Source organism: Amblyomma mixtum, chromosome 1, assembly GCF_055824585.1.
Source record: "Amblyomma mixtum isolate Tamu chromosome 1, ASM5582458v1, whole genome shotgun sequence".
Lineage (NCBI taxonomy): Eukaryota > Metazoa > Arthropoda > Arachnida > Ixodida > Ixodidae > Amblyomma > Amblyomma mixtum.
Window position 1 is genome coordinate 80,075,355 of NC_143012.1, and position 25,360 is coordinate 80,100,714.

A 25,360-nucleotide genomic window follows, 5' to 3' on the forward strand; every position below is an offset into this window, starting at 1 on the left:
AAGTGGCGGGCAGACAGATGCCACAGCACTACACCATTCAAGCAGGCATCGGAACAGTTACGGTCGGTGAGGGCACCGTTGATAACCGCAGTCAGCTCGTGATAATCCAAACCCTAGCCATTCATACTTAGAGTGTTTGGTTCCAGAGTCCTTAAGCTTTGGTTCCTTCATGAGGTTGCAGGCGCACTTTTGTTGTACTAGCTCAATTCAAGCTGTGGTCTCCGCAAAACTTCTTAGGCAAAGTACCATATATACTCACCTAATGAACCCACTCGCATAATGGACCCGGCCCCTACTTTTGCTGTCCAGAATATACTTTTTCTTTTTAAAACTTTTTGTAGCAGGTTCCTCAGTTTTCGTGCCATCCGTTACACACTAGTAACTGTCCTGTGTGCTTTTTTTAACCTCTCGTAAAAAATGCGCTCCTGACCTTCATGGCCGGTGTGCAGCATGTTTGCTTTATCTCGTCGCGATTGGCCAGTGCCACCGGCTACCACAAAATTGTCAGATCGCGTCAAAGTGAACGATGCTAAACACTAGCGACACGAACGCGTCTGACCGCATGCGTTAGTTGATGACGGAAGGACGAATGGATGTATATGCAATTTTAACCCTCCCAAAAAAATCAGTTAAAACTTTTTTCTCGCGTACTGAACCCTCCCTCCAAACTGATGAGTGGGTTCATTATGCGATATATGGTACATAACCAGTTAGAAACAGCTAAGCATGGATACTTGCCAGTCATGATATATACTTAGAATGGGGCCAGGTTTAATGACCCAGTCACTCCGCGACAGATGGAATCAGTTATTTAGCCACGAAAGACCTAAATTTTGCCTCGTGTGTGCTTTAAGCCACATCAGCAGCATCGTAAGGGCAACCGACTCAAGTTACACCCGCCTCCAATAGAAGGTGCCATTGGTACCATATGAGTAGGGGTTGGACATTTTGTTTTAAAATGAATGAATAAATAAATAAATAAATAAATGCTAAATTTAGTTTTTGAATTCGGTTTTAACCGAAAAAGGTCAGTATTCTTAGCATGCAAGACAAATAGCTGGCTTTTGAATGAGAGTTACACTCAGTCAAAGCTGACATTATATAAGCAGGAAGCCAGGGGCAAGATGCGATGATGGTGTACATTGTTGGATAAGCAGCGCAGTTGTGCGATTTGAGGTATTGCTTCGCTAGCTCACACACCTCTGCGGACCAAGAAGCACCACCGCCTGCGAGCTAAGCAGTACTTGTTCACTGTCATCACCTGCTTAGAGCTGTTAGTCGGTTAAGTAGATTGGTCAACTGCATGCAGGACACTGACACAAACGCTCACATGGTCCTCACGAAAAAATATGCACCGGCTACTGCGACGACTGGGCGGCAGTTCCATCGCCGCCATCAACAGGCGGACGACGTACAAGATCAGCTCCAAGTACTAACGTTTGCACACTCATTACTGTAAATAAATTGTCCATAATGACAAAAACACTGAGGTACGCTTCAAATGACTGCTAACCATGCAGGATTGCTGTACTAAATCACCGAGCAAAGTCAGTATTTCATTCCTCAAAAATCATCCCTGTTTGCCGCAAAAAAAAAAGGTTCGCCAAATTTCATAAAATAAAAACCGAGAAGTCCAACCCCTTCATATGAGCAACTGGCTCAGTTGTATCAATCTCCGACAGAAGGTGTTTCCACCCACACTGCGACTTCGCACTCTGGAGACTCAAAGCTGTCATAAAGCGCAACTTCGAACGACCAAATTCCGACAGAAGCCTCCCCATAACGAACAGCGCCACAAATGTGCGGCCAAACGAGTTTGAATTAACACGAGCCTACTGCAATCGCCGCCTGGCTGGGGCCAGCACCAGACCGCATGCCCCCTCACCTCTTCAGCAAGCGGCACGGACATCATGCCGACACCATCCGAGAAGACGTACGGCTTGCCGCTGACAGGGTGGGCCCCACCAACGAGGTCGGGGACGTCGGCGACCTCGTGGGGCATCACCCGCACGGCCTGCTCCGTCGAGGAGAAGCACTGGCCCATGCGTGCCATGCGCTTGGCCACGTTGTGGATGCCCTCGAAGCGGCCCATCCAGTCGCGGATGGTCATTGCGCTGTTGCGCTTCTCGTCCACCGCGTACATCCACGTCCTGCGCGCAACGCGGACACTGCTTACAAAACATCTCCTCAGACCAGATAGATAGATACAGAGAGGGGGGAAAGGCAGGGATGTTAACCAGAAAGGTTTCCGGTTGGCTACCCTGCACTGGAGAAGGGAATGAGGGGATTAAAGAGGGAAGAGAGAAGGAACGGGAGACACAGTCACAATCTGTCAACCAAGGCAGTCTCTCCCAAAACAGAAAACAGTGCCTTGTAAGCCTTGATGGCAGTCGACTGTTGTGGCCACGGACCGAGGATCTTAGCCTCTGTGAAAGGGCAAGGATCAAGGCGGTCCAGAGCGCAACGCAGCTTGCGTCTTTCGGTCACAAAGACAGGGCACTCATAGCAGAATTTGTTAGAAAGCTAGAAGGCTTGCGAGTGAAACGGACCAAACACTGATCAGACTTGTTGAGAGATTCTGATGGAAAGGAAGTCTCACCTTATTTAATAGAATCAGGAATATCAATACCAATGAAATGAGGAATTATAATTTTAATTCGGTATTGAAAGTCGCATAAAGAAGCTGAAGTAACAATCTGCAATGAAGCATTGGTTACTCTTGCTGTATACCACCATTGTGACTATATCTCAGTGAAAGCCGCCGTGGTGGCTCAGTGGTTATGGTGCTCGGCTGCTGACCCGAAAGACGCGGGTTCGATCCCGGCCACGGTGGTTGAATTTCTTTGGAGGAGAAATTCTAGAGGCCCGTGTACTGTGCGATGTCAGTGCACATTAAAGAACCACAGGTGGTCGAATTTTCCGGAGCCCTCCACTACGGCGTCTCTCATAGCCTTAGTTGCGTTGGTACGTTAAACCCCATAAACCAAACCAAACCATATCTCAGTGAAATATGATCTTTATGCTCTTAGTAGATGTGCAGTGTTCTTTTTTTTTGTTTATTCAAATGGGCTAATTATGCTTTGATACGGTTTAGGCTCTTTTCAATATGTCTTCCTATGTTGAAAACCTGGCACCCCCTTCACAATGTCGTTCAAGGGCTTTTGAGTTGTTACAAGATGATGCCACAGTATTTTGCATTTTTTTTGGCACTGGCAGTGTCTTGCATTGTTGCAATCAAAGCGTGCTGTAACAAGGTTACATGTTATAGTGCACTCTACACAATCCTAAACTGTACAATCAATCAGTGTCTCATGTCTAAGGCCCATCGAAGGACTCTCAAGTAGACTTGCTGGCGAAAATCCAGTCTTTAAGCTGCCACCAATCACGCATACATAATTCATTAAAACTGGGCACACAATAAGGTAACCCGACTGCCACTTGCCTGTTCACACAAGATCACCTTTTTTTTTTTAACCCAGTGTTGGAGTCAACAAGGCGTGTCTTTGCAACTGATGTATCCATGTCAGCTGAAGTCCAGATCAGAGTCCTGCTGATAGAACACTTCAGATGCCCATGAGGCCTATCAGCACCCATGAATGCGATAGGTGATATGTCGATATCAACAAAAGAGAGATACCAAGCTGCCATTTTGTGATGCCGATGACAATAGGGTGCTGCTGGTGTAGTTTCATATTTGTACTTGAATTTAACATTTATGTCATTGTTCAATTATTAGAGAGTTTTAGTATTGCGGGCTTTGCGTAATTGCGTGCATAGCGGAATAGCGGGATCAGACTGCGCATGCGCAGAACGCTAACGGGGAAATAGTGTTAGCGTACGTACGCAATTTTCAGAATTTAGCGTTGCGGCAGTTGCGGCTTTTGCGCTTTTAGCGTGGAAACATGGCGGCGTCCTTTCAAGCGACAACCGCCCGCTTCAGCCGATTCAGCAGCTCTTGCGATTCCGGTCGCCATGTTTACCGGCAACTGCTGGTGTTGTTGCTTTTCGCTACGACTTACCTTGCTTCGACGATAAAGCTTAAGCTGCAATTCAGCCCTGTTTTTAAGATACGCTCTCGATTCTGGAGCGCGCAAGCCTAATGGAACCTCCAGCTGCACTGCTACCGTCTGCAATGGCCCGAAACGCAGCAGAAACCTAGCAAAAACGTCTTGAACGAGACAAAAATAGATTTGGAGGTTTTTCGCGGTGTTTTATGGACTTGAATTATGTAAAGAGAGTTTATATTAAATTTTTCTCAAGTTTTTGAACATTAGACGTCATGTGATGGCAAATTTTATTGCTCCAACGGCTTGTAGTTAACATTGCCTTTACTAGATGGCGCCACTATTTTACGTTTTCATTTCATTTTATTTCAATTTCGGGGTCATTTTGCAGACGAAAATGAATGCTGCACTAATAATTCGTTTAAAAACTTGGAAATATTATACTTTGGCAAGTTAGCGGCAATGTCAACCATTTTAGAAGGACCGTTGGCATCCATGTCAAGCAGATGGCGTTTAGCGTTTCCAAAGCGCTATGCTAAAACTCTCTGAGGGGATAAGTTGCTTGCGGCACGCTAACGTAATTTCCCTTAGGTCCGCTATCACGCTAACACTATACTAAAACTCTCTATTTTTTTTCTGAAAAACGGTGCGCATTAGAACCAAGCAGATACGGTAGCACTTGTGACAGGCTTATTGGCAATTAAACCACCCTTTCCACTGTTTATTTTGTCCTTCAGCTTGCCAGCATGAAATTTAGATTTGAGAAGTCGGTGTCTGCCCTCATCCTGGCTAGCAAGCTTTGGAGCAGTTGATCTGCCGTGGTCATCAGCTTAGCTTTTCTTGTACACTTTGCATGGTTCAGCCCCAATGCGACCCGACCCAGACTTAACCACAACACTCTCTTCAAGCAGCCGAAACCACAAGACCCAATGGCCTGAATCCAGTGACTTAACCACAACAATACAAAAGTTGCTGGCAGTTTAGCATTGCTAAGCAAGGAATATTGAGCAAAAGCAGGTTTTTACAGGTGGACACCAACACCATGTACCTCAAAGCATGGTTGAGGTGTCCACTGACCCAGGGAGCCAGTTCTGTGCCTTTCCTTTCGTCAAAATCAACCAAGCTCTACAACATTGTTAACGCCAGTGCCCCAACTTGTTTCGTTTGGACTTAAAGGGGCCCAGAAACACTATCTTAGTTGACTGTTTTGCCTGTTGATCGCATACAGTAAGCTACAATGGTGCTATTAGCGTCGGTAATACCACGTATATTCCATTTTTTAATATTTTAATGTCCTCCCAAAAACACATCCATGGCTCCAATGGTGTCCCCACACAGTGGCGGGTTTTAGCAGCGGATATGACATCACCTGGCGCGAGCTTGATGACGGGACAAACAGTGAATATACTGCAAATTGCGTGAATAAATAGAGAAACATTTTGTCACCTGTCTGCGTTTTAAATTAGATCAACAAAAACAACTTGTTCGTCTTAGATAAAAGCTTTGCAAAGCAAGTAAAATAAAAATACACCACCAGGGTCTCTGGCATGGAAACGACGCTGCCAGCCTCAGCAAGAACGAGTTACAGAGAGCAGGCAACCGTGGAGTGCAAACTTCCGCGACGTGCTCTGGCTGGCTGTTTTGATTGGTTGTGCCAGGTGCCGTCATCGGGAGAGCGAAACAGGAGTGGGAAGCCCCGCCAAAATCGAGTTGAGGGCAGCGTTTTGTTTGCTTGTATTTTGAAATTTCTTCATTGAATAACTCCCGTTCCTGTGCATCGATTCCTGTAATTCTCTTTAAGTCGGCATCTGTGTGACATCAAGAATCCACCTGAAGTATACCCGGTATCCCCCCAAGCAGTGTTTCACAGCCCCTTTAATGCTTAATGCGGTTTTGTTTGGACTTAAGCCACATTTGTTGGAGCTACTCACCCTGAACTGAGAAAGTGCTATTGCCTTATGTTTTATCACACTCCAAGCTGATTAAAAGAGCCATGGCTAGCCTTTGCCTAGGGAATGCCTTGCAGAAGAGCTGCCCACATGCAGTGAATGACAGCTTTCACCAGCAAGTCCGCCGCCTTAGTGACGCGGGTTATCCGGCTGACGTGCTGACTGCAGTTGGTGAGTCGATGCTGCAGATAATTAAGAACCAGAACCCACGGGAGTCCGGAAATGCTAGAGTGGAGAGGAAGAAAGTTGAAGCGGTGCCCTATCTTAACGGTGTCTCGCATAACCTGAAAAAAGTGGCCCAACGGCATGGTAGACGGTAGTCTTCTCTGCACCTTGTAAGATGTGTAGTTTATGTTCACGAATCGCGCAGGCCAGTGAGGGGAGGAAGTCCAAGAGCTGCACTGTGAAGCACGCCAACAAGTTCGTTGCTTGTTCGACTGGTGTCATTTACAAGTTACCCCTGTCATGTGGTAGGGTGTACACGGGCCAAACTGGCAGATGTGTTAATGACCGGGCACACAACAGAACAATTCCCCGAAAAATTTGTCCATCAAAATAATCTTCCACGTCATTGCAGGAGTTGTAAAAACTGTGTTCCGGCTTTTAACAACATTTCAGTAATCAGAAAAGGAAAAAAAACAGGGAGGAGAGGGAAATCCTTGAGGCCTGCCATATTAGGTTGCGAGGCAGTAGTGACACATGCGTCAGTGCACCGTCTTTGCATCTCACTAGGAAGTTAATTTCCTAAGCAGAAGTGTGCGCGTGCAAGTTTGATAGGCAAAATATCTGTCTTCTGTTGTCTGCCACTTATGGAGTGTGTATCCACTCCTTGGTGATTCGCCACATATGTATTTGTTTGTTTTTAAGTGTGTCTGATATGCATGCATCTTCTGGTGACCTAGGTTGGCCGTTTCTCGATCGAACTTCAGTTGTTAGTCCAGCGTTGTCCTGTGTTCTTCTTCTCCTCGTGTCTCGTACTTTCGCTGGTGAAGTTATGTCTGATGCACACTAACTAGCCCACATGGTTACCTTGTTACTGTTTGGTTTGGTTTTTGAGAAAAGGAAATGGAGCAGTAACTGTGCACGAGCATATACGCCACTTAGGAAGAAGGACCATGGGCAGTAGCATACCCGTGGTCACGAAGCTGGCTGGTAGAGGGCGCCAGGAACTTGAACTCCCGCAGGCCAACACGCATGCCCTCGCGCATGAAGCGGGCAACAACCGCCTCCAGGATGTCGTCCCGCGACGAGTGCAAGTTGAGCGTGAATGACAGCTTGTCCAGGTTGTCGTCTCTGAACGACACGCGGATGGCAAACTCGGCGTTGAAGTGCCGTAGCACTCTGTTCTCAAAGTGTACCTGCGGCGGATGCGAAATAAAACAGTGCTGCAGTCTTGAAGCTACTCTAGGCTACTGATGAACCTGCGGAGAATAAAAACGGGACCGCAAAATGAAAGGGCTGCACACCGAAAAGCACCGGATAAGGGTGTGCCCAAAGCCGTGCAAGAGAATTCGATTCAATTCTTTCTTCTAGAAGCATGCACAATTCTCGAAATGCTATCTGGGCAAAAGGCTGTATAAAAACAACTTGCATAGGCCCAGGCACCCAGTTTTCAGCATTGGTTTTGATGTTGTAAGAGATACCATTTCTATGGAACACAAAACAAAAAGGTAACACCTTTAAGGAGACAGTAAACTATGTATGCAGTACACAATAAAACCACCACTTGCATAAGCAAAAGGCGCACTTTAAACAGAAAACATTGAAAATTGAACAACAGTAGAAGAAAATAAAGTAAAAGAAGTAAAAAAAAAAATGCAGTACGGCTTGAAACTTGGCAGAAATTAAGCCAAGTGCTGGCTTTAGCACAAATAAAGAACAAGAGAACAATCTTTCAGAAGTACTTGAATATTCACATAAAACTAATAGCTTCGGTAATTAGTTATCTCCCCAAACCGTAAAACTGGAATCGGCCATCTAAAGTTGCTCCATCTCAGAGAGTTAAGATTTTTCTCGTTCGTTACCTGTGTGTTCATGTGAACGAGTATTGTTTTCTTCTTTGTTGTATACCCGCGCCGCCTTCTTTCTACGTTCATAGCCAGCTTTACTTTTCCTGCGCGCGCCGCACGCTTTGCCTCACGGCCTCAAGGTCTTCAAAAAGTTGGCTTCTCCTCGCGACTCTCTAGCTTGGTGGTGAAGCCACCCAAAACGAGCGCATTCGGTTTCGATTTGCCTAATGATCCTAGACTTCGCGCGTACCGTGACGTGATCATTTCGCGGGGAGTACATCGCCACGGCCAGACGGTTTTTACTATAGCCGTTTCTTCTAAAAAAATCACAATAAAAAAAAATGCACAGCCATCAATGGAAGGCAAAATGGGACTGCAGCTTCACTTTACTATATCCGAGTTTGTACTGTAACTGAGTTTACTATAATGGATTTCTACGATTCAGTTTTAGGCAAAAGACATTTTTCAGACCATGTCTTTCTGCAAATTAACGTATTTATTTATTTATTTGTACCTCATAGGCCCCGAAGAGCATTGGGTGAGGGGGGGCATATCGGAAAAGGAATATGCGTAAGTAAAAAACCATGATAACGGTACAATGGACGCGGTACAAGGCAAATACACGAAAGGAACACGAAGTTGATACAAAACGGAGTTAAAATAACATCAAACACGAAAATATAAAGAAAAAAAAGAGCGAAACGGCTCTGCATGCATTGATACAGAGCCGGATGGCAACAAGTAACTCCTCAACAGCAACCAAAAGCCCTAGCATTAAAAAAACAATACAGTCAAGCACCACACCTGTGCAGGGCGCAGAATGATTCGCCCCGGTGTGATGAACACGCTCCGAACAAGACAGGTGCCGCGAGCAAGCTGCGGGGGCTTCTCGTCCCGAAAGAGGGCGCAGCAAGCCTCGAAGGCCTGCTTGAAGAGCACGACGTTTCCCGCGTCGATGCTGGACACGATGTGGCTGAGTGCCCGCTCCACCATCGACGGCTCCTTCTTCGACTGCTGCTCGAGCCGCCGCATGAGCGTGTCGAACGCCATCTCGGACATGAGCACCATCTGGTCGAGGACGTCGAAGGTGATGTGCAGGGTGGCCTTGAGGGCATAGGCGCAGGAGAACGGCAGGGTCTTCTGGATGGACTCGCACCGCTTCTGCACAGCCAAGGGTAGCCGAGAGTTGTTGGTCAAATGTTTAGGGGAATCCCCCAAGGTGGAGTAGATTTGTTGGTTTAGGTTTGGTTTATGGGGTTTAACGTCCCAAAGCAACTCAGGCTATGAGGGACGCCGTAGTGGAGGGCTCCAGAAATTTCGACCACCTGGGGTTCTTTAACGTGCACTGACATCGCACAGTACACGGGCCTCTAGAATTTCTCCTCCAAAGACATTCCAGCCGCCGCGGCCGGGATCGAACCCGCGTCTTTTGGGTCAGCAGCCGAGCACCATAACCACTGAGCCACCGCGGCGGCCTATGTAAACAGTGAACTATGCAGACAGTGAACTATGCAGTACTGGTGTTATCAGACACCATTTAGGACTCTTATACATGCTGTCTGTCAAGTTGGGGGGGGGGGGGGGGAGCAAACAGAACTAAGTAAAAACTAAACAGAAATGTGTTAACTGCGAAATGTAAGGAGATTGGTTTGGTTTATTGGGGTTTAACATCCCAAAGCAACTCAGGCCATGAGGGACGCCGTAGTGGAGGGCTCCAGAAATTTCCACCACCTGGGGTTCTTTAACGTTCACTGACATCGCACAGTACACGGCGAAATGTAAGGAGAGATTAGTCCAACATGACTCTCTTCCAGGATCTATGCTCCATTTTTCAACAGATTTCTAGAGTGGTTTTTCTCGGTCGCCAGTGACCAACCCCAACTTTATCACGTCACATATTTGACATTTTTCTCTCTTTCATTCGCTTTTTGTACCATCGCTGTTTTCTAAACCCAACATACACCAATATCTCACACACAATACGATGCCAAGTCTCCAGGTTTTCTCATTCGCTGGCATGCACGTCAGTGGTCACGAAATTTTTATCCAGGCACAGCCCCACCTGCCCAACTCATTTTTGACAGAAAAGTGGTCTCCCGTAGACTGCGCCTAGTTTACTGGATAAACGCATGTAAGGATCGCGCTTTCTTTCCAGATCAGAGGACCAGTCTTCGGGATCCGGCCCATGTACGCAATGCGCAAAAAATGTATATATATATTTAAGTAAAAACAACACACCAATCAGGGAATGAGTGGCATTTATTCTACTTGCCTCAGAAAGCGTGCTTTTATCAACTCAGCCGAGCCAGGACATACAGAGTGAAAGCTCTGTCAGCAAGCACTGCAATTATATTAGCGAGAGCAAATTCAGTCTTGCACTTGGCAGTCGTGTCCGCCACTGAGCCGACTGACCGCCGCTCTGGACGCTCGCTTTTGCACTCGTGCCACGAGCGCAAAAGCGAGCGTCCAGAGCGGCGGTCGATGCAGCAACGGACGTGACTGCCAAGTGCAACACTGAATCACGTGACACAGCACATGCCACAAGTGGCGAGGAGGAGCGGCCACCAACCAGCCAGTGCAGGGGCGGATGTGACTGCCAAGAGCACAGCCGTGGCATCAGTGAGTCACATGGCATGACATCATAGCCACATGCGGCATGCCTCCTGTTAGAGGTCAAATCTTGGAGCCAGTTGAACTTGACTGCTAGTGGAACCTTTGCTTTTGTCAGCATAAAGTCTTCACTGGAAGTGCCAGGACCGTTTCGTGACTTTGGTTTAAGTCTGTCTGCCGTTTCTCGCATTGTTCCTTTCTCTTAAAAGCCTAGCCGTGGCGCGGGTGCACAGCTTCTCTATACCTGTTTGTTTTCCTTACAACGCGTGCACGGCAGTGAAAAAAGCGTGTGTGCCGCTATGTGTTTGGTGCAGACACTCTCCGACAACAAAAGCTACAACCTTCAACCTTTTGCATGTACGCTCAAATCCAAAACTACTGAACTGTTTGCTGCTCAGTTTGCACTTAGTCAGCCGGGCCTCCGCACGTGAGGGCACCGTTTTATTGCCCGTTATCTCCTTCGCCTCCCACTGCTGGTTTCGCGACTATCATTTTGCATTCATTGCTTTGAGCTGTGCACCACCACCATGCCATCCTGCGGGGGGACTACGTAACACCGGGCGGGGCAGGAGGCAGTATGCACCTTACATTTGGAGTAAATTTTTTTTTTTTTTTGGCCAATGAGGGGTGCGAGATGGGGAGGGGTCTAAGAATAGGTGGCAATGTACAGCATATATTATTGCTTACAATAAACTCTGACACATCCCCAATCAAGAACCTTAGTTTGAAATACTTGGAACCGAAACAATGTACCAAGAAAGGCTCTTACTCGAATCCTGGCACATTCCAACTAGCCCGAACAACGTCGACCACACAAAAGGAAGCCTGCCCGCAGTATATACACAGGAACTCCGCTCTGTAGCTCAGAGAAGCCAAGTCACCATTGACCGCCTCCACACATTCTGACGTGACTGACAGCCTTACAGCCTTAACTCCACCACCCCTCCCCTGCGCCTTTCGCGTGGCCATTTTTTTTTTTTTTTTACCTCCGGCTCTCTGCCATGCGTACTTAAAGACGCTTGCTACTGCCTCCAGTCACCCCTGAAGAAAGAGCCGAGAAGGCTCCAAACATTGGGTTTCAAAGTAAAGTTTTTGGTTGGAGATGTATCAGAGTTTATTATACAATAAAGCCATCAAACCCAACCAGACACGCAAATCTGTCAACATGTTTAGTTAACAGTATATACAGCACGTTATGACCTTTGCAGTGTTTTTTCAGTGTCACAAAAATTTGAGCATAATTTGCACACCCCCTTTTTTGAAACCTTATGGGGGGAGCCTGGTCTTGAAAATTTTATTAATCTAGCCATAGTTATGAAATTTTCAAGCCACATGTATTTTTGTGAGCTCATTCTAGGTATGTCTTTTAGTTTCATGTAGAACAATTCCTTGAGCACTTATGCACTTTTTATGCAAGTATTTTGCGAACAGTTTTGAAGAAAATTTGATGCAGGAAACTTGCTGAAATGTATGCCATTGGGTTCTCTTGATACCAAGGGATGGAATAAGGGTAAAATTGTCTTCCTGCCTATCATAGAACTTGAGTTATAGAGTTTTGAAGTTGTCGCTTCAGAAATGAAAAGAAAAGTGTGTATTCCTGTTTCTGAAGTGGCAGCTTCAGTACCCTACAACTCAAGTTCTATGATAGCCAGGAAGTCAATTTACCCTTAGTCAATTTTACCCTTACTGCATTTCTTGGAGTCAAGAGAACCCAATGACATACATTTCAGAAAGTTTCCCGCAAGAAATTTTTTTTGAAGCTTTTCAAAAATACATGCATAAAAATTGCATAAGTGCTCGAGGAATTGTTTTACATAAAATTAAATGACATATTAAGAATTGGCACACAAAAATACATAATCCCTGAAGATTTCTTAACTGACTTCATTAATGTTTTTTTTTTTTTCAAGACCAGTCTCCCCCCTTAATATAAAGAAAAACACGCAAATTATGCGAGTAAATATGGTACGTGGTGATCCATGTATACTGAAATTTTATTGCGAAAGCAATACTACTTTCACTTTCAGCTCCGCGCGTGGCGAGGCCGCGGTAGCTACCATTGACCTTGAGCGGCGCGCCTAGCGGTGTGAACGTCACAGCTGCAAGAGCAGGGCTCCAACTTGTGGCGTCGCGAGGCGAGGCTGCGCGTGGTGGCTGCTGCCTAACTCCTGCGCCCTCCGCGCGCAGCGCGCCTTTCAGCGCTCTTCATCACACACCGGGATAATGGTAATCTACACACGACCACTTCAGCGTTGCATTGGATTGGATTGCATTGGATTGGATTGAATTGTATAACCGATGCATCACCACAAGTCTAACCACAAGCACCACCACCAGCTACACTACCAGCTGAACCATGGCATAGCTACGGATATTGCTTTCGCAGGAGCGTCTTCCTTTGTTTCTCTTTGAGATTAGGCAGGTTACCTTAAGGTATTCTATTCTTTTGTTGTAAAGTTTTTTTTTTTTTGCATATGTGATTTGCCGTCTTGTCACCTCTGTCCTGATGCGTTAGCCGGGGTGTTGGCCTCGTCAGGAGGCATGCTTTGTCTGCCTCCTTTTGCCTCTCCCCGGGGGTATATTGGAAATATGGCCGAATAAACATTTCATTTCAATTACCGGGCTTAACCAAGCTAAGCCACAGCCATTTTTTTTACAATCAAAAGAAAACCGTGGCACCAAAAAGCACAGTGCATGCAAGTCCTTTGCATTCGCGCCGACCGTACCTGGATCTCGATGGTCCTGCACCTGGCAGTCACGCTGGGGCAGTGGGTGCGGACCGCAGCGTAGCAGAACATGGTGCCGTGGGTGCAGCGCTGGGAGAGCCGCCCAACCACCCGCCATGCCAGCGAGTGGTCCCGGATGACCAGCTTGAGGATGAGGCCTCCGCACAGCGCGGCACCCTCCACACGGCCACCGACACACTGGCAGCCTAGGCTGAGGTAGCGCTCCCACCGCAGCGGAGCTGCTGCCGCTGCTGTGCCAGGCTTCGCATGATATTCGTTCACTACCTCCCCCATCAACATGGCTGGTATCTTTAGGTGCAGGAACAACTCCACAACGCGTTTCCTCATGTTGATCAGCACCTGGGGGGGTCGGTTCAAATTAAAGAGATTACACCGCAGTTACCGACAGGCTGTTTGGTTTGGTTTATGGGGTTTAACGTCCCAAAGCGACTGAGGCTATGAGAGACGCCGTAGTGGAGGGCTCCGGAAATTTCGACCACCTGGGGTTCTTTAACGTGCACTGACATCGCGCAGTACACTGGCCTCTAGAATTTCTCCTCCAAAGAAATTCCAGCCGCCGCGGCCGGGATCGAACCCGCATCTTTCGGGTCAGCAGCCGAGCACCATAACCGCTGAGCCACCGCGGCGGCAGTTACCGACAGGCATTCAGATAAAATTTTTAAGAATACGGACACCACTAAAGCATTTCCTGTTGCATATCCAGCAAGCATTTTCACCGCAAATACTGCAGAGTATCAAGGCGAAAGCCTTTAATGGCTCAGACTCGCGGCCATGACCCTGTCCGTTACATCTGAAGTGAGTCATAACTATTCAATACTTGTCAGAAGTCATGACTAGTTAGTCATTAACCAGACATGACTAGTTAGTCATCAGCTAATTAGTCATGACTAGTCATTTACCAGTCATCAACCAATTAGAGATGACCAGTTAGTCATTAACCAATCATGGCTAGTTGTTAATTAACCAATCATGACAAGTCAGCCATGGGTCATGACTAATTAGTCATGAATAGCCAATCAAAGTCGCTCCATGGCTGCCTCGTGTGTGCCTATGGCCATGCAGCCAAAGTTGCATGGAAAGGCTTTCGACATGGCTAGTTCATAATTAACCAATCATGACTAGTCAGTCATGGGTCATGACTAATTAGTCATGAATAGCCAATCAAAGTCGCTCCATGGCTGCCTCGTGTGTGCCTATGGCCGTGCAGCCAAAGTTGCATGGAAAGGCTTTCGAATCGCGCACTTTAGATCGTCAAACTGTCCCCTGAATTTTATAGTGCTGCTAGGCATCGTTAGTGTGCACGGTTCTACTGGTATTTTCTTTTTGCATGACGTGATCCGACTGTTTGCCCAGGATGGTGCCAATGGAGTTTGCACTCCTGAGCATCCTCTATCCAAGAATGGCAGCTAAGCAGCTAACTTGCTCCCTTCCTACATTTTCGGTCTTGACTTGAATTCCATCACCGAACAGTATAAAATTCTTAAAATCTACAGGCCCTAAAAAAATACCTAACCCCCACTTTAAGAGGTGCAATAAAAGCGGCATCTACATTTTGCATATTTGCGAAGTCCTACCCGGGTTCTTTAAAATGCAGCAGACACAATGCAACACGGGCAGACCAGAGAGACTGTGGATAGGACACGAAAAAACTCATCCTGTCAAGGACACAGCAGGCATGCTGCAACATGGTTTGCACACAACGCTGCAAGCTGAAATTCTGTCATCAGATGGTTTTCTACCATTTGTTACTGATAAACAAAAGGCAATTCTGCAAACATGTCTGCAGGATACTGTGCATACGTGGTAGGCAATTTCTACTGTGCCCGTTGCCCTTGTTTACAGTTATGTAACAGCTATATCTAATGGAAGCAGGCATAGAAGATAAGTATAGTATCCTAATATATGTACACTTGGAGTTATACCCGTGCCACACGGGCTGATCTAATGCCATTAAGTGCTTACTGCCTTAAGTTTTAATGGCATTCGTGCAGTGCCACCTGCGTAAATTTAATGGCATTAGCCTTACTGCCATTCGCGACCTACTGAGTTCGCCACAACTCATTCGCCTGTGCAATGTGTACTCTCGTTCCCATTCCACATGCAGAAAAGCACGCAGCTTTGTTAGTAACAACTTTCTAACCAGTAGGAAATGGTTAATTCTTAACTTTCAGTCAGATGAGGCATCCATACCGCATTTTCGATGTGTAGAGCGCCATTTTAACCAGCCTTATTGACAGATACTCTCGACTTATGTGCTGACATGAGAGTTTATGGCTACTTTTTCGACTTGTAAAGCAGGAACAGCCGTACTTTCTAAAAAATCGTTTTTGCATTACATTTGAACAACATTTCCCATATATTGTTCTCATTTGGAATGTTTATATTCAGTTGAAATTTCTGACTACCTTGCAAGCGTTATCGTCATCGTCACTTTCGATAATGGCATTAAATGTCTACGTGTAGCACCAAGTCCGAAAATAATGGCATTAACAAACTTAAGGCCTTAAGCATTTACTGTCATTTTTTGTGCGCGTGTGGCACGGGTATTACTTGTTCCTTGGATATTTTGTACATTGCATGCATTCTGTCAGCTGCAATAACATACTGCATTGTGTTGAATCTGCTACTAGCCTGCTAGCTAACCACACGACCAGTGCTCATGCATGTTTTCTCCTGTCCAAAAATAACAAAAGAAAAGACTGCACATACGATCAGTTCTCGAATATGGAAACACGATTTGGTTTCCCTACACACAACAGCTCATTAACAAACTAGAAGGAGTACAGAGAAAGGCAATTAGATTTATCTTTAACAAATACAGGACCAGTGATTCACCATCCCAACTATAAATCAAGCATGTATTCTTACTTTACAGAAACGCGCCAGACTAGCATGACTAAAATTATTGTTCCAATTAGTTCATAACTCGTTAAACATAGATACTTCGTTATATATATCTGTAGATGAATCGAGACCATCCCGGCATAAGCACCCATTAACCCTTAGAGAGTACGCATTCCGAACAGACTGTTTCAGATATTCATTTTTTCCGCTTGCCATAAAAGAATGGAATAGTTTGAACCCCTCTATCACTACTAATACATCTTTGCAGAAATTTGTAACTCTGGTAGAAGAACAGTTGCGCGATAATTAAATAGATAAATAAATCATAATTATACAAGTACAACAGACCACTCGTATCACTGCATATAACAGCATCTGTATGAACATACTACTTACAATGTATAAAATTGCACCCTTTTCTGTGAAATATACTCTTTCGTTATGTGTTTTATTTTCTGTTATCTGTGTTTTTTTCCCATACTCACGTAATTACTTGCAAACAACAGTGTTCTTAATGTATACCATTCCATTTGTATTCGCTTTTACTACGTGCCCATCCTGTAAAAATCCCAATGGGATTGACAGTATCTGAAATAAAATAAATAAATAAATAAATGCCCTAGCGAATCCACGCACCTTGAGGATATTGGCGTATGGCACCACAAATCGGTACTCCGCAACTCGCTGTGGACACGCACTGTGGTGGTTGAGGTGGAGGTCAACATGGAGGGACCGCTGGTCGTGCTGGAAGGTTGCATCTATGTGGTAGTCGCGGTGGTCCTTCACCATCCGCCTTGAAAAGAGCCGGTGCTCGACAAATGTCTCCAGTCCCACCAGCGTGCCGAACGAGACGGAGAACAAGGCGACATCTCGGTCGACCGGGTGGGTGGCCAGCGGAAAGGCCTCCACGGGGCTGGGCATCAACCACTGGAAAAGCCCCCCACCGTCGTCCTCCTCCATATTTTCCCTGCCTGCCTTACACCATGCCTGGCCCACCTGTGCGGCAATGTGGAAGCAACCATCACCATCACATGCCAGATTATGTAACATCACACGACAGGGATTGCGCAAAACCACACGACAGATATTGCGCAACATCACACCTCCTAGATTGCTTGCAGTTGGCCAAGAATAATGAATGTTGCGCATGCCGTGCTTTGGCTGCCACCCTAGGTTCTAGCGTGTGTGTATGATTTAGTGTGGTTAAAGGGACACTGAGGAGAAATTGAAGTTGACTTGCATTGACAGAATACCAGCTCCTGATTACAAAAACGCCATTCATACTGACAACAAAGCTCTTGTAACGTAGAAAAGAGCAAGAACCAAAATACAGGTATCGCCGCCACAGGCCAAACTCGCAAGTACAAGCTTCATGACGTCATAGGACAAAACAGTGTTGCTAGAACCAATAGTTCTAGCAACACTAGGACACGATAAGCCACGAATCACTGAGGCGCAGCAAATGCATGCGCAAATCTCCTTGACGTCGCCAGATGGCGCCACGTACCCGACAGCTACGCGCGCTCCTGCAGCGCCGGGACCAATCAGCGCCTGCTCACAGCGGTATGGGGTCTCCCGGTATTCCGCTAACGGTAACAAGGTACACAGTATGCTAAAGGTGTCTATTTGCGAGAACTTCGTTGACGACTTCGAGAACGGGATCCATTGTAACACTGGCAAAACGCCGGTGCAAACGTAAACGAAGTGACGGCCGCAATAGCCGATAGATGCCTTCAACGTGCGGCCGGCGGTAGCTCTCTTTTCGGCTGCTGCTGGGCCGCACTGCTGGCCGCCAGAAATCACGGAGTCTGTGTTACGTCATGTTCACGTCATGTTTCACGTCACTTAGTCCTGTGTCGTCATAGGAGAATCCCAAGTTTGAATCAGAGCGGCGGGAAAAACTTTTTCAACTTCGAATCCAAATTTCTTAGAAATAAATGCATCTTTCGCTGCCGGCCAAGTGGAAACAAAGCCATTAAATGCCGAACTATCGGATTTTGCTATAAAAAAAAATATTAATAGAGCTCTCCTCAGTGTCCCTTTAATCTGTGACAGTATGATTAGTAAAAAAATAGTGGTTGAAGGAACGGTGGGAGAGGATTAAGGCATGCTTATGTGCCTGGGGAAACCAAAAAGCACTCCAAGTAACCCAGGGTTTCTTAGGAACATCACACGACAGATATTGTGCAACGTCACACCTCGAAGCTTGTGTAATGTCACACCTCGAAGCTTGTGCAACGTCACACCTCCAAGCTTGTGGAACTTGCCAAAACTAAGCGGTTAATCGTAGCTGCAAGCCCATGGACCATCTGCCATCCTTCCCGTTTTACCCCACCGCGGTGGCTCAGTGGTTATGGCGCTCGGCTGCTGACCCGAAAGATGCGGTTTCGATCCCGGCCGCGGCGGCTGAATTTCGATGGAGGCGAAATTCTAGAGGCCTGTCTACTGGGCGATGTCAGTGCACGTTAAAGAACCCCAGGTGGTCGAAATTTCCGGAGCCCTTCACTACGCCGTCCCTCTTAGCCTGAGTCGCTTTGGGGCGTTAAGTCCCAATAAACCATCCTTCCCGTCGTCACCACGTGAGGTTGTTTACTCCCAAGAACCACGTGATCGTGCCAGGAACATGAGCACATATAGGCATGTTCAGTATACGTGGGGTATTCAAACTGGGTTCCTAAGAAACCCTGGGTTACTTGGAGTGCTTTTTTAGTTTCCCCAAGCACATAAGCATGCCTTAATCCTCTCCCGTCGTTCCTTCAACCACTTTATTTTTTTACTAATCATACTGCCACACATTAAGCACACTAATCATACACACATGCTAGAACCTAGGGTGGCAGCCAAAGCACGGCATGTACAACATTTATTATGCTGGGCCAACTGCAAGCAATCATGCACAGAGTCTCTTAATGCAGTTCCATTTTTTTTTCTTGACAATGAGTGAGGTTCACAAGAGTACACTCCTCCCACACAAACAACCCATTATCTTTTTTTCTTTTTTGAAGATGCACTCCCAAGCACGCTATCTTTTTGTGCAAGGAAGCTGTTCAACGGCAGCATTTCATAGCATATTGCAATGGAAGTAACCCTGATGCAATGACAGTCATGAGGGATGCCAAGAAACTGGCCTACATATAGAAAGGGGCTTAGAGCTCCACTGCGAGATATGCAGTGTTCTGTGCATGCACATTCGTTGCCCGCAGAGTCGCAGTATATATATATACTGCGTATGCCTAACTCAAAGTGTCTATTAACATCGGCATCCGCCCAAGCGCAGCCGTACTGCTGCAAAAGAAATGTATACAGCTTCCACAGAGACTTCGTAGGATCAGGATGAACTTTTCTTTAACTAAGCAGTTTCTTCAGAAGCTTTGCAGCTTTCCTCTGTACCTACTGGGACTGGGGAGCGCTAGGTTTAAGACAAGGGAACAATACACACAAAGGAACAACACAAGACATGAACGATTGTTTTTAGCTGGTCAGACCTAAAATTCATGACTTGCAAGGATAGCTTGTATCTTGCATGGTTTTCGACTGCTCGGCTATCTTGGCTGGTTTTAAGGCTTTTATGTTTGTGTGTCCCATGACTAGATGTGTATAAATTTATGCCATGTCGAAAATAAAATCAGTTGTAAGTAAAAAAAAATTGCGCTCGTGTCTCGTGTTGTTCCTTTGTGTGTGTTGTTCCCTTGTATAGAACCTAGCGCTCCCCAGTCTCAGTATGCACGACCAGCTAGCGCCCTACAAAGCTTTATTGACCTCTGTACCTGTATGGCTGGGCTTGTGTGGATGCCAATGAGTAATTACTCCCCTTATACAAATTTTTCTGCCCCCTCCTGTCCAAGACCTTGCACAACACTAGTAGTACGTAATAAATAAATGAAACTAAAATAAGCCATATGTGCAGGCCAACTCGGAACCAAGCCCCTACCTGCTGGTACTTGTAAGACAGGTTGAACCACAGAGTGGCCGACCATTCAATCGTGCAGTCCACCTGGTATATGGCCTCTTCATAGAGGTTCTTGACAGGTTTCCTGTACACTTCGCTGAGCACAAACGACGCATCGTCGTCCAGGAGAGGCGCCTGCTTTGCAAAGAAGGCTCGGTAGGCAGCGAGCCGCCAGTCATGACTGTGCTCATTCTCCGCTATCAGCCACGACAGCTGGAACTTCAGCTGGGAACGCATTCTGCACACACAACAACAAATCACACGGGGCAGACCTCAGTAAGCAGCAACATCAAACTTGTTATTAAAACGCCTGAAGGGCCGTTGCAGCAAGATTGAAGTTTGCCGGTATCGATAGATTACCACACTATAAAATGTTTATCTGTCATTGTACAGGGTCAATCACACTTAGAGGGAACACGGCTCCTCGTGTGCGCAGCCACGTGGAGCCGTGTTCCCTCTAAGTGTGATTGACCCTGTGTGTACGAGATGGGGGGGGGGGGGGGGGGGCGAGATTCTGGAATTGTGAAAATTTATTGTCGCATTGTGTGCGCGATTGATAGGGTGTATTATAAACATGCCTAATGTATTTGCCCGCACAAGAGCTCATTTAACATCATTTTCTGTCCGCACTGCAAAAGAATGGATTGACTTGCCCAATGCCGTTGTACTTCATTCCAGACTTATCTTCATTCAGATCATCCATCGAATCAACCATGTGTCCAGAACTCCACTGTCTCATGTAATACCCCTTCAATGGGGCCTTTGAGGATGTAATATTAGAATAAGTAAGTGTGCTGGCTGTTTCCAAACAGATGGACTCACATGCAGACATATTTTGAAAGAGATATTTTGTATATATATATTATATAGATATTAAAAATACTTATTTTAAAACACACACACACACACACTTATAATTGCCACTTACGCAGGCACAGGTGGTGGCACAGGTGGTTCCTTGTCGAACCAGATCGCGCCTGCCTCTCCCACGAGCGTTCGATTTCACCCACTAGCAGACGAATTTTCGCCTCTCCCCAGAGGGCGCTACATCTTTCGAAAACGGCGGATTTCTTTCCCAAAGGCAAGTAGTACTCGTAAACGTTTCATGCGAGAAGTGACACATAGCAACTTCGAATATGCGAAAAAAAGAATCCTTCGCTTTTATGAAAAAGGCAAAAATGTGCAGCGACACCGGCTGGTCTGTACTGCTTTTCCGCAACTGCATTCTCCGCCTGTAATCATATGGGCGATATGGGCCGTGAGGCTCGTCTGAAACACGCGGGCGAGCCACAATAAAAGGCCGCAGCTTAAAACCGAATACACCCCAAAAACTGCAAATCATCTCAAGACTTGCCATGATTCTAAACAAGATCGAACGTCCGTCAGTTCGTAGAATCGAACTAAAAATATCAATGTCGCTAACCTGACCAGCGCTCACGCAAAGAAGCAGTTTGACAGAAGAGCAGACGACGAACAGCTCTGAAAATGCATGCGATCGGGCTGCACGGGTCCTTACTACAACAGCAGCGACAGTTGAGAACATTCTAGAAGTAGCCAGAACTGAGCCACGTCAGTTACATGTGAACGCTTGAAAGCTGTATCAAATGAATGAACACAGCTGTCATCAGTAGCGCGACCGGTGCGGCATGACAAAGCACGCTGTGCCGACGGCATCGGGTAAGCATAAAAATCGGGAGGCCCGAAACGTTCGGCAGCTTGGCGGCAGCAGAACGAACGCGACGGCGTGTGCGAATATGTGTCACCGTGTAACCGTTATCAAGGAAAACACTGCAAGACGAGAACGAGAAGATTAACAAGCTAACATTTCATTACAGTCTGCTTCTTATGCGAGAAATAAACCCGCCGTGCCTTACCTTTAGAGTTCACCACGGCATGGCACCCACTGCTGTCGCCGTCTTTGTGGCAGGTAGAACGCGAGCACGCGCAGCCACGATAGCGCGTTCCACTGCCACGACTACCGCGCTGCACGCGCCGGCGGCGACTGATTGATGCAACTGTTTGCTGCTCTACGCAGAGCCACCAAGAATCTTACAGTTGAGATACCCATAGGGTTCATGCATAAAAAAACGGTGGTTCAAGTTGTCCAAAATTTAGGTTTACGTATTGCAGCGACACTACCAATAGCGCAAACTGTGTTTCAGTTGCAATGTTATATATTATTAGTAAACAAACAACCTTCTGGCAAAAAAAATTAATGAAACAGATTCTGAACAGGTAAATTAGGAAGTACAAGTAGAAAAAGAAGAAAAAAAAAACTGCTTTCAAAACATAATAACGTTATCAAGCAACAGCTTTTATTTTTCACTTCTAGACAGCGCTGCCATCCGTAAGCACTAGCGACTGTAGTTTTGGGAGAACCGCAAAATGGATTAAGACAAGGACGGATGGACAGCTTGATTTTTACACAGTGCATCGAAATAGCTGCGAGAACGACCGCTGTGTACGGCATTAGACATCGAAGGGGCTTGTGACAATGTAAAGCACGCCCTGTTATTGCAAATAGGGTGTGAGCTTTGACACAATGTGTTTATTACAAGTTACAAGGAAAACAACATAGCTTTGAATAGGCAGGAAATTGAAGGTGCAGGAATGGTCGATTGAATAGGGACTTAGACTAGGATATATATGTCCTTTATCGCCACTCCTATTTATGCTCTACATCAGGGAGACTGAACGGAAGATCGAAACGAGCGGGTTAGGGTTTACTGTGTTGTGGCGGGCCAACTGGAGACAAGTCGCATACCGGGACTGATATATGCCGATGATATAGTGAATTATAGCCTATGACATCGTTCTTCTAGCGGACGGCGCGAGAGGCCTTCAAGACTAGGCAGACCCTTGCGTAAATGAGGCGGAGGCCTCATTTCCGCGAATGGGACTGAGATTTCAGGGTACAAAACTTACAAGTACTCTTGTATATGTGACTAATTGACGGCAGCGAGACGAAAAAGAGGAAATTATAAAAGCAAAAAAAAAAAATGTAGCTGAAAATTTAAAATTGGCTTTGGAGGAAAGGAAATGGTGCAGTATCTGTATCACATTTCGGTGGACACCCGAACCGCGCCGTAATGGAAGGGATAAAGGAGGGAGTTAGAGAAGTCATGAAGAATCGTGCACCCTGGGACACTTACACCGTGCCCTGGGGATATAAAAAATTGGCTGTGGCTTGACCAATGGCCTTCCCGAGTAGAACTGCGGGCAACGGCGTGGCAATCGCAGCGGCGGCACCTCTGAATCACTCGGAGGAGTCGGCGGTGGCCTCAGCGCCGCAGCTGTGCGCCGTGTGACGTCACTCCTTTTGGAGAATGCACTGTTGGCGCAGCGGCGACGGCACCTGTTATGACGTCACTCGTTCCCGCGCTCCGACAAGAAATGAAGGCGATGAAAGAATGAGTTGAGCGGAGTTTAAGGAATGAAATTCGGGAACTACGAGCAGAGCAGACTGAAACAAACAAAGCCCTTACATATGCGAACGAAACAATCGAGGAGCTCCAGAAAAAAGTGGACAATGAAATTGAAAAAAAACTCTAAGCTAGAAGAAGAGAATGAAATGCTTCGTTCGAAATGTGGGACCCTAGAGCTAAAAACTGTAGAACTGGAGAGACGCGCCTTGTTCGTCTAGAGATGTACTCGCGAAAGGTGAACATTGAAATTCAGGGTGTAGAACAGAAAGAAAGTGAAAGTGTTCTGGAGATAGTTTCCGAACTTGGGAAGGCTATCAGTGAGCCTATTTCTGAAGCTGACATAAAGAGTTGTCATCGTTACCCGCCCGACAAGAAAAACGCCAAACATTCTCGTCCAGTTCAAATCACGGGCGAAACGCGATGAAACGCACAGAAAAGTAAAGAAAATGCGCCTCACAAACACCGATGTAGGACTGGAAGGGAGTCACCCTATATATGTGAATCAACACCTTTGCCCGGTCCTGAAACGTTTGCTCGGCCTGGCTGCCAAAAGGAAACGGGAGCATCAGCGGAAGTCGGTCTGGTCGGTTAAGATTTTCGCAAGGCAGGCAGACGGCACTGATGCTCTGCAGATAGAAAATGAAAAGGACCTTGAAAAGATCTGCTAGGCTACGTATAGAGGAGAGCAGCGATACCGCATCTATCGAAAATGCGCTATCACGAGTTTGCTTTTCCACAAAACATAAAACTTGACCAATCCATACAAAACCCTGTTTTACATTTCAATATGCGTTCTGCTTGTAACAAGGATGAGTGCAGTAGTAGTTTTCTAGATGAATTTAATTTCAAGTTTAAGATAATAATGTTGACAGAAACTTGGTACTATGAGCATTGTAATGTGCTTTGCCTGGAAGGGTATAGAAACTTCTTCATTAATCGGTTTGGTAAACGCGGCGGTGGTGTCGCTATATATGTTGATTCTGCCCATGACTACCAGATAGTCCAGAGTTTTCAAAATCATGCAATGATTTTGAAATATTAACTTTGAAACATAAGCAGGAAGCGGTTACAGTTGGTTGTGTACCCGCTCCGGACGGCAACGTTTCGAATTTTCTTTTCTTCTTTGACATAATTCTTTTTGCAATCATGCGTGCCATTTTTTTGTAGGCATGTCTATGTATGCGTTACACCCTTTTTGTAAGTTTCATTTTATATCTATGTACCACTCCCCTCAATAATGCCCTTAGGGCCATGAGGGTATCAGAAATAAATAAATAAATAATTCTTGACTACATGCTTGTTAATAACCTCAGCTTAATTTGCGGGGTGATTTTAATATTCACATTTCTCATCACAATACTGCTGCAAATGACCTTATCACAACGCTTCACAGCTCTGGTTTCACAAATGTAATCGAAACACCAACTCGCGTCACGACATCTGTAGGGTGTGTGCGCAGGCAGGAAATGCTTTTAAAATGAGCAATTCTTCATCGCAATAAATCAATTGTAAGTTTGCGGGGATACAGTGGCGGCAACTGACAAAGGACAGGGTTGATTGGAGAGACATGGGAGAGGCCTTTGCCCTGCAGTGGGTGTAGTCAGGCTGATGATGATGATGATGATGAAGTCCAGCGTTGTGGTGTGTGCCTTCTTTGTTCTTGTCTTGCGTCTGTTTTCGCTGGTTCCCTTTCTATATATGAACCAACTAGTCCAGCAGTTTGCACTCCTGCACGACATCTAGTACGTCTGCACTTGATTTACTGATAACAAACATAGAGACGGTCATTTCCGACGCTGGTACTATTACATCAGATATTAGTG

General features: G+C 46.1%; 1 protein-coding gene across 4 annotated transcripts in view; it reads right to left on the minus strand.

Moving 5' to 3' along the window:
- LOC149366896 (uncharacterized) overlaps positions 1–22,124 on the minus strand; it is a 45,956-nt gene extending 23,832 nt beyond the window's left edge. The window contains exons 1-7 of one of the 4 annotated variants that reach the window (XM_089553000.1): positions 21,987–22,124; positions 20,158–20,350; positions 16,800–17,159; positions 13,299–13,658; positions 8,767–9,123; positions 7,085–7,311; positions 1,886–2,150 (exon numbers count right to left, since the gene is read on the minus strand). In XM_089553000.1, the coding sequence (XP_089409126.1) occupies positions 1,886–2,150; positions 7,085–7,311; positions 8,767–9,123; positions 13,299–13,658; positions 16,800–17,159; positions 20,158–20,349 (1,761 nt within the window). In that variant the 5' untranslated portion in view covers position 20,350; positions 21,987–22,124. Of the gene's footprint in view, positions 1–1,885; positions 2,151–7,084; positions 7,312–8,766; positions 9,124–13,298; positions 13,659–16,799; positions 17,160–20,094; positions 20,351–21,986 lie in introns of all 4 variants that reach the window. The other 3 variants (XM_089552991.1, XM_089553015.1, XM_089553006.1) reach the window with 3 other exon arrangements.
- Between the last annotated feature and the right edge of the window lie 3,236 nt (positions 22,125–25,360).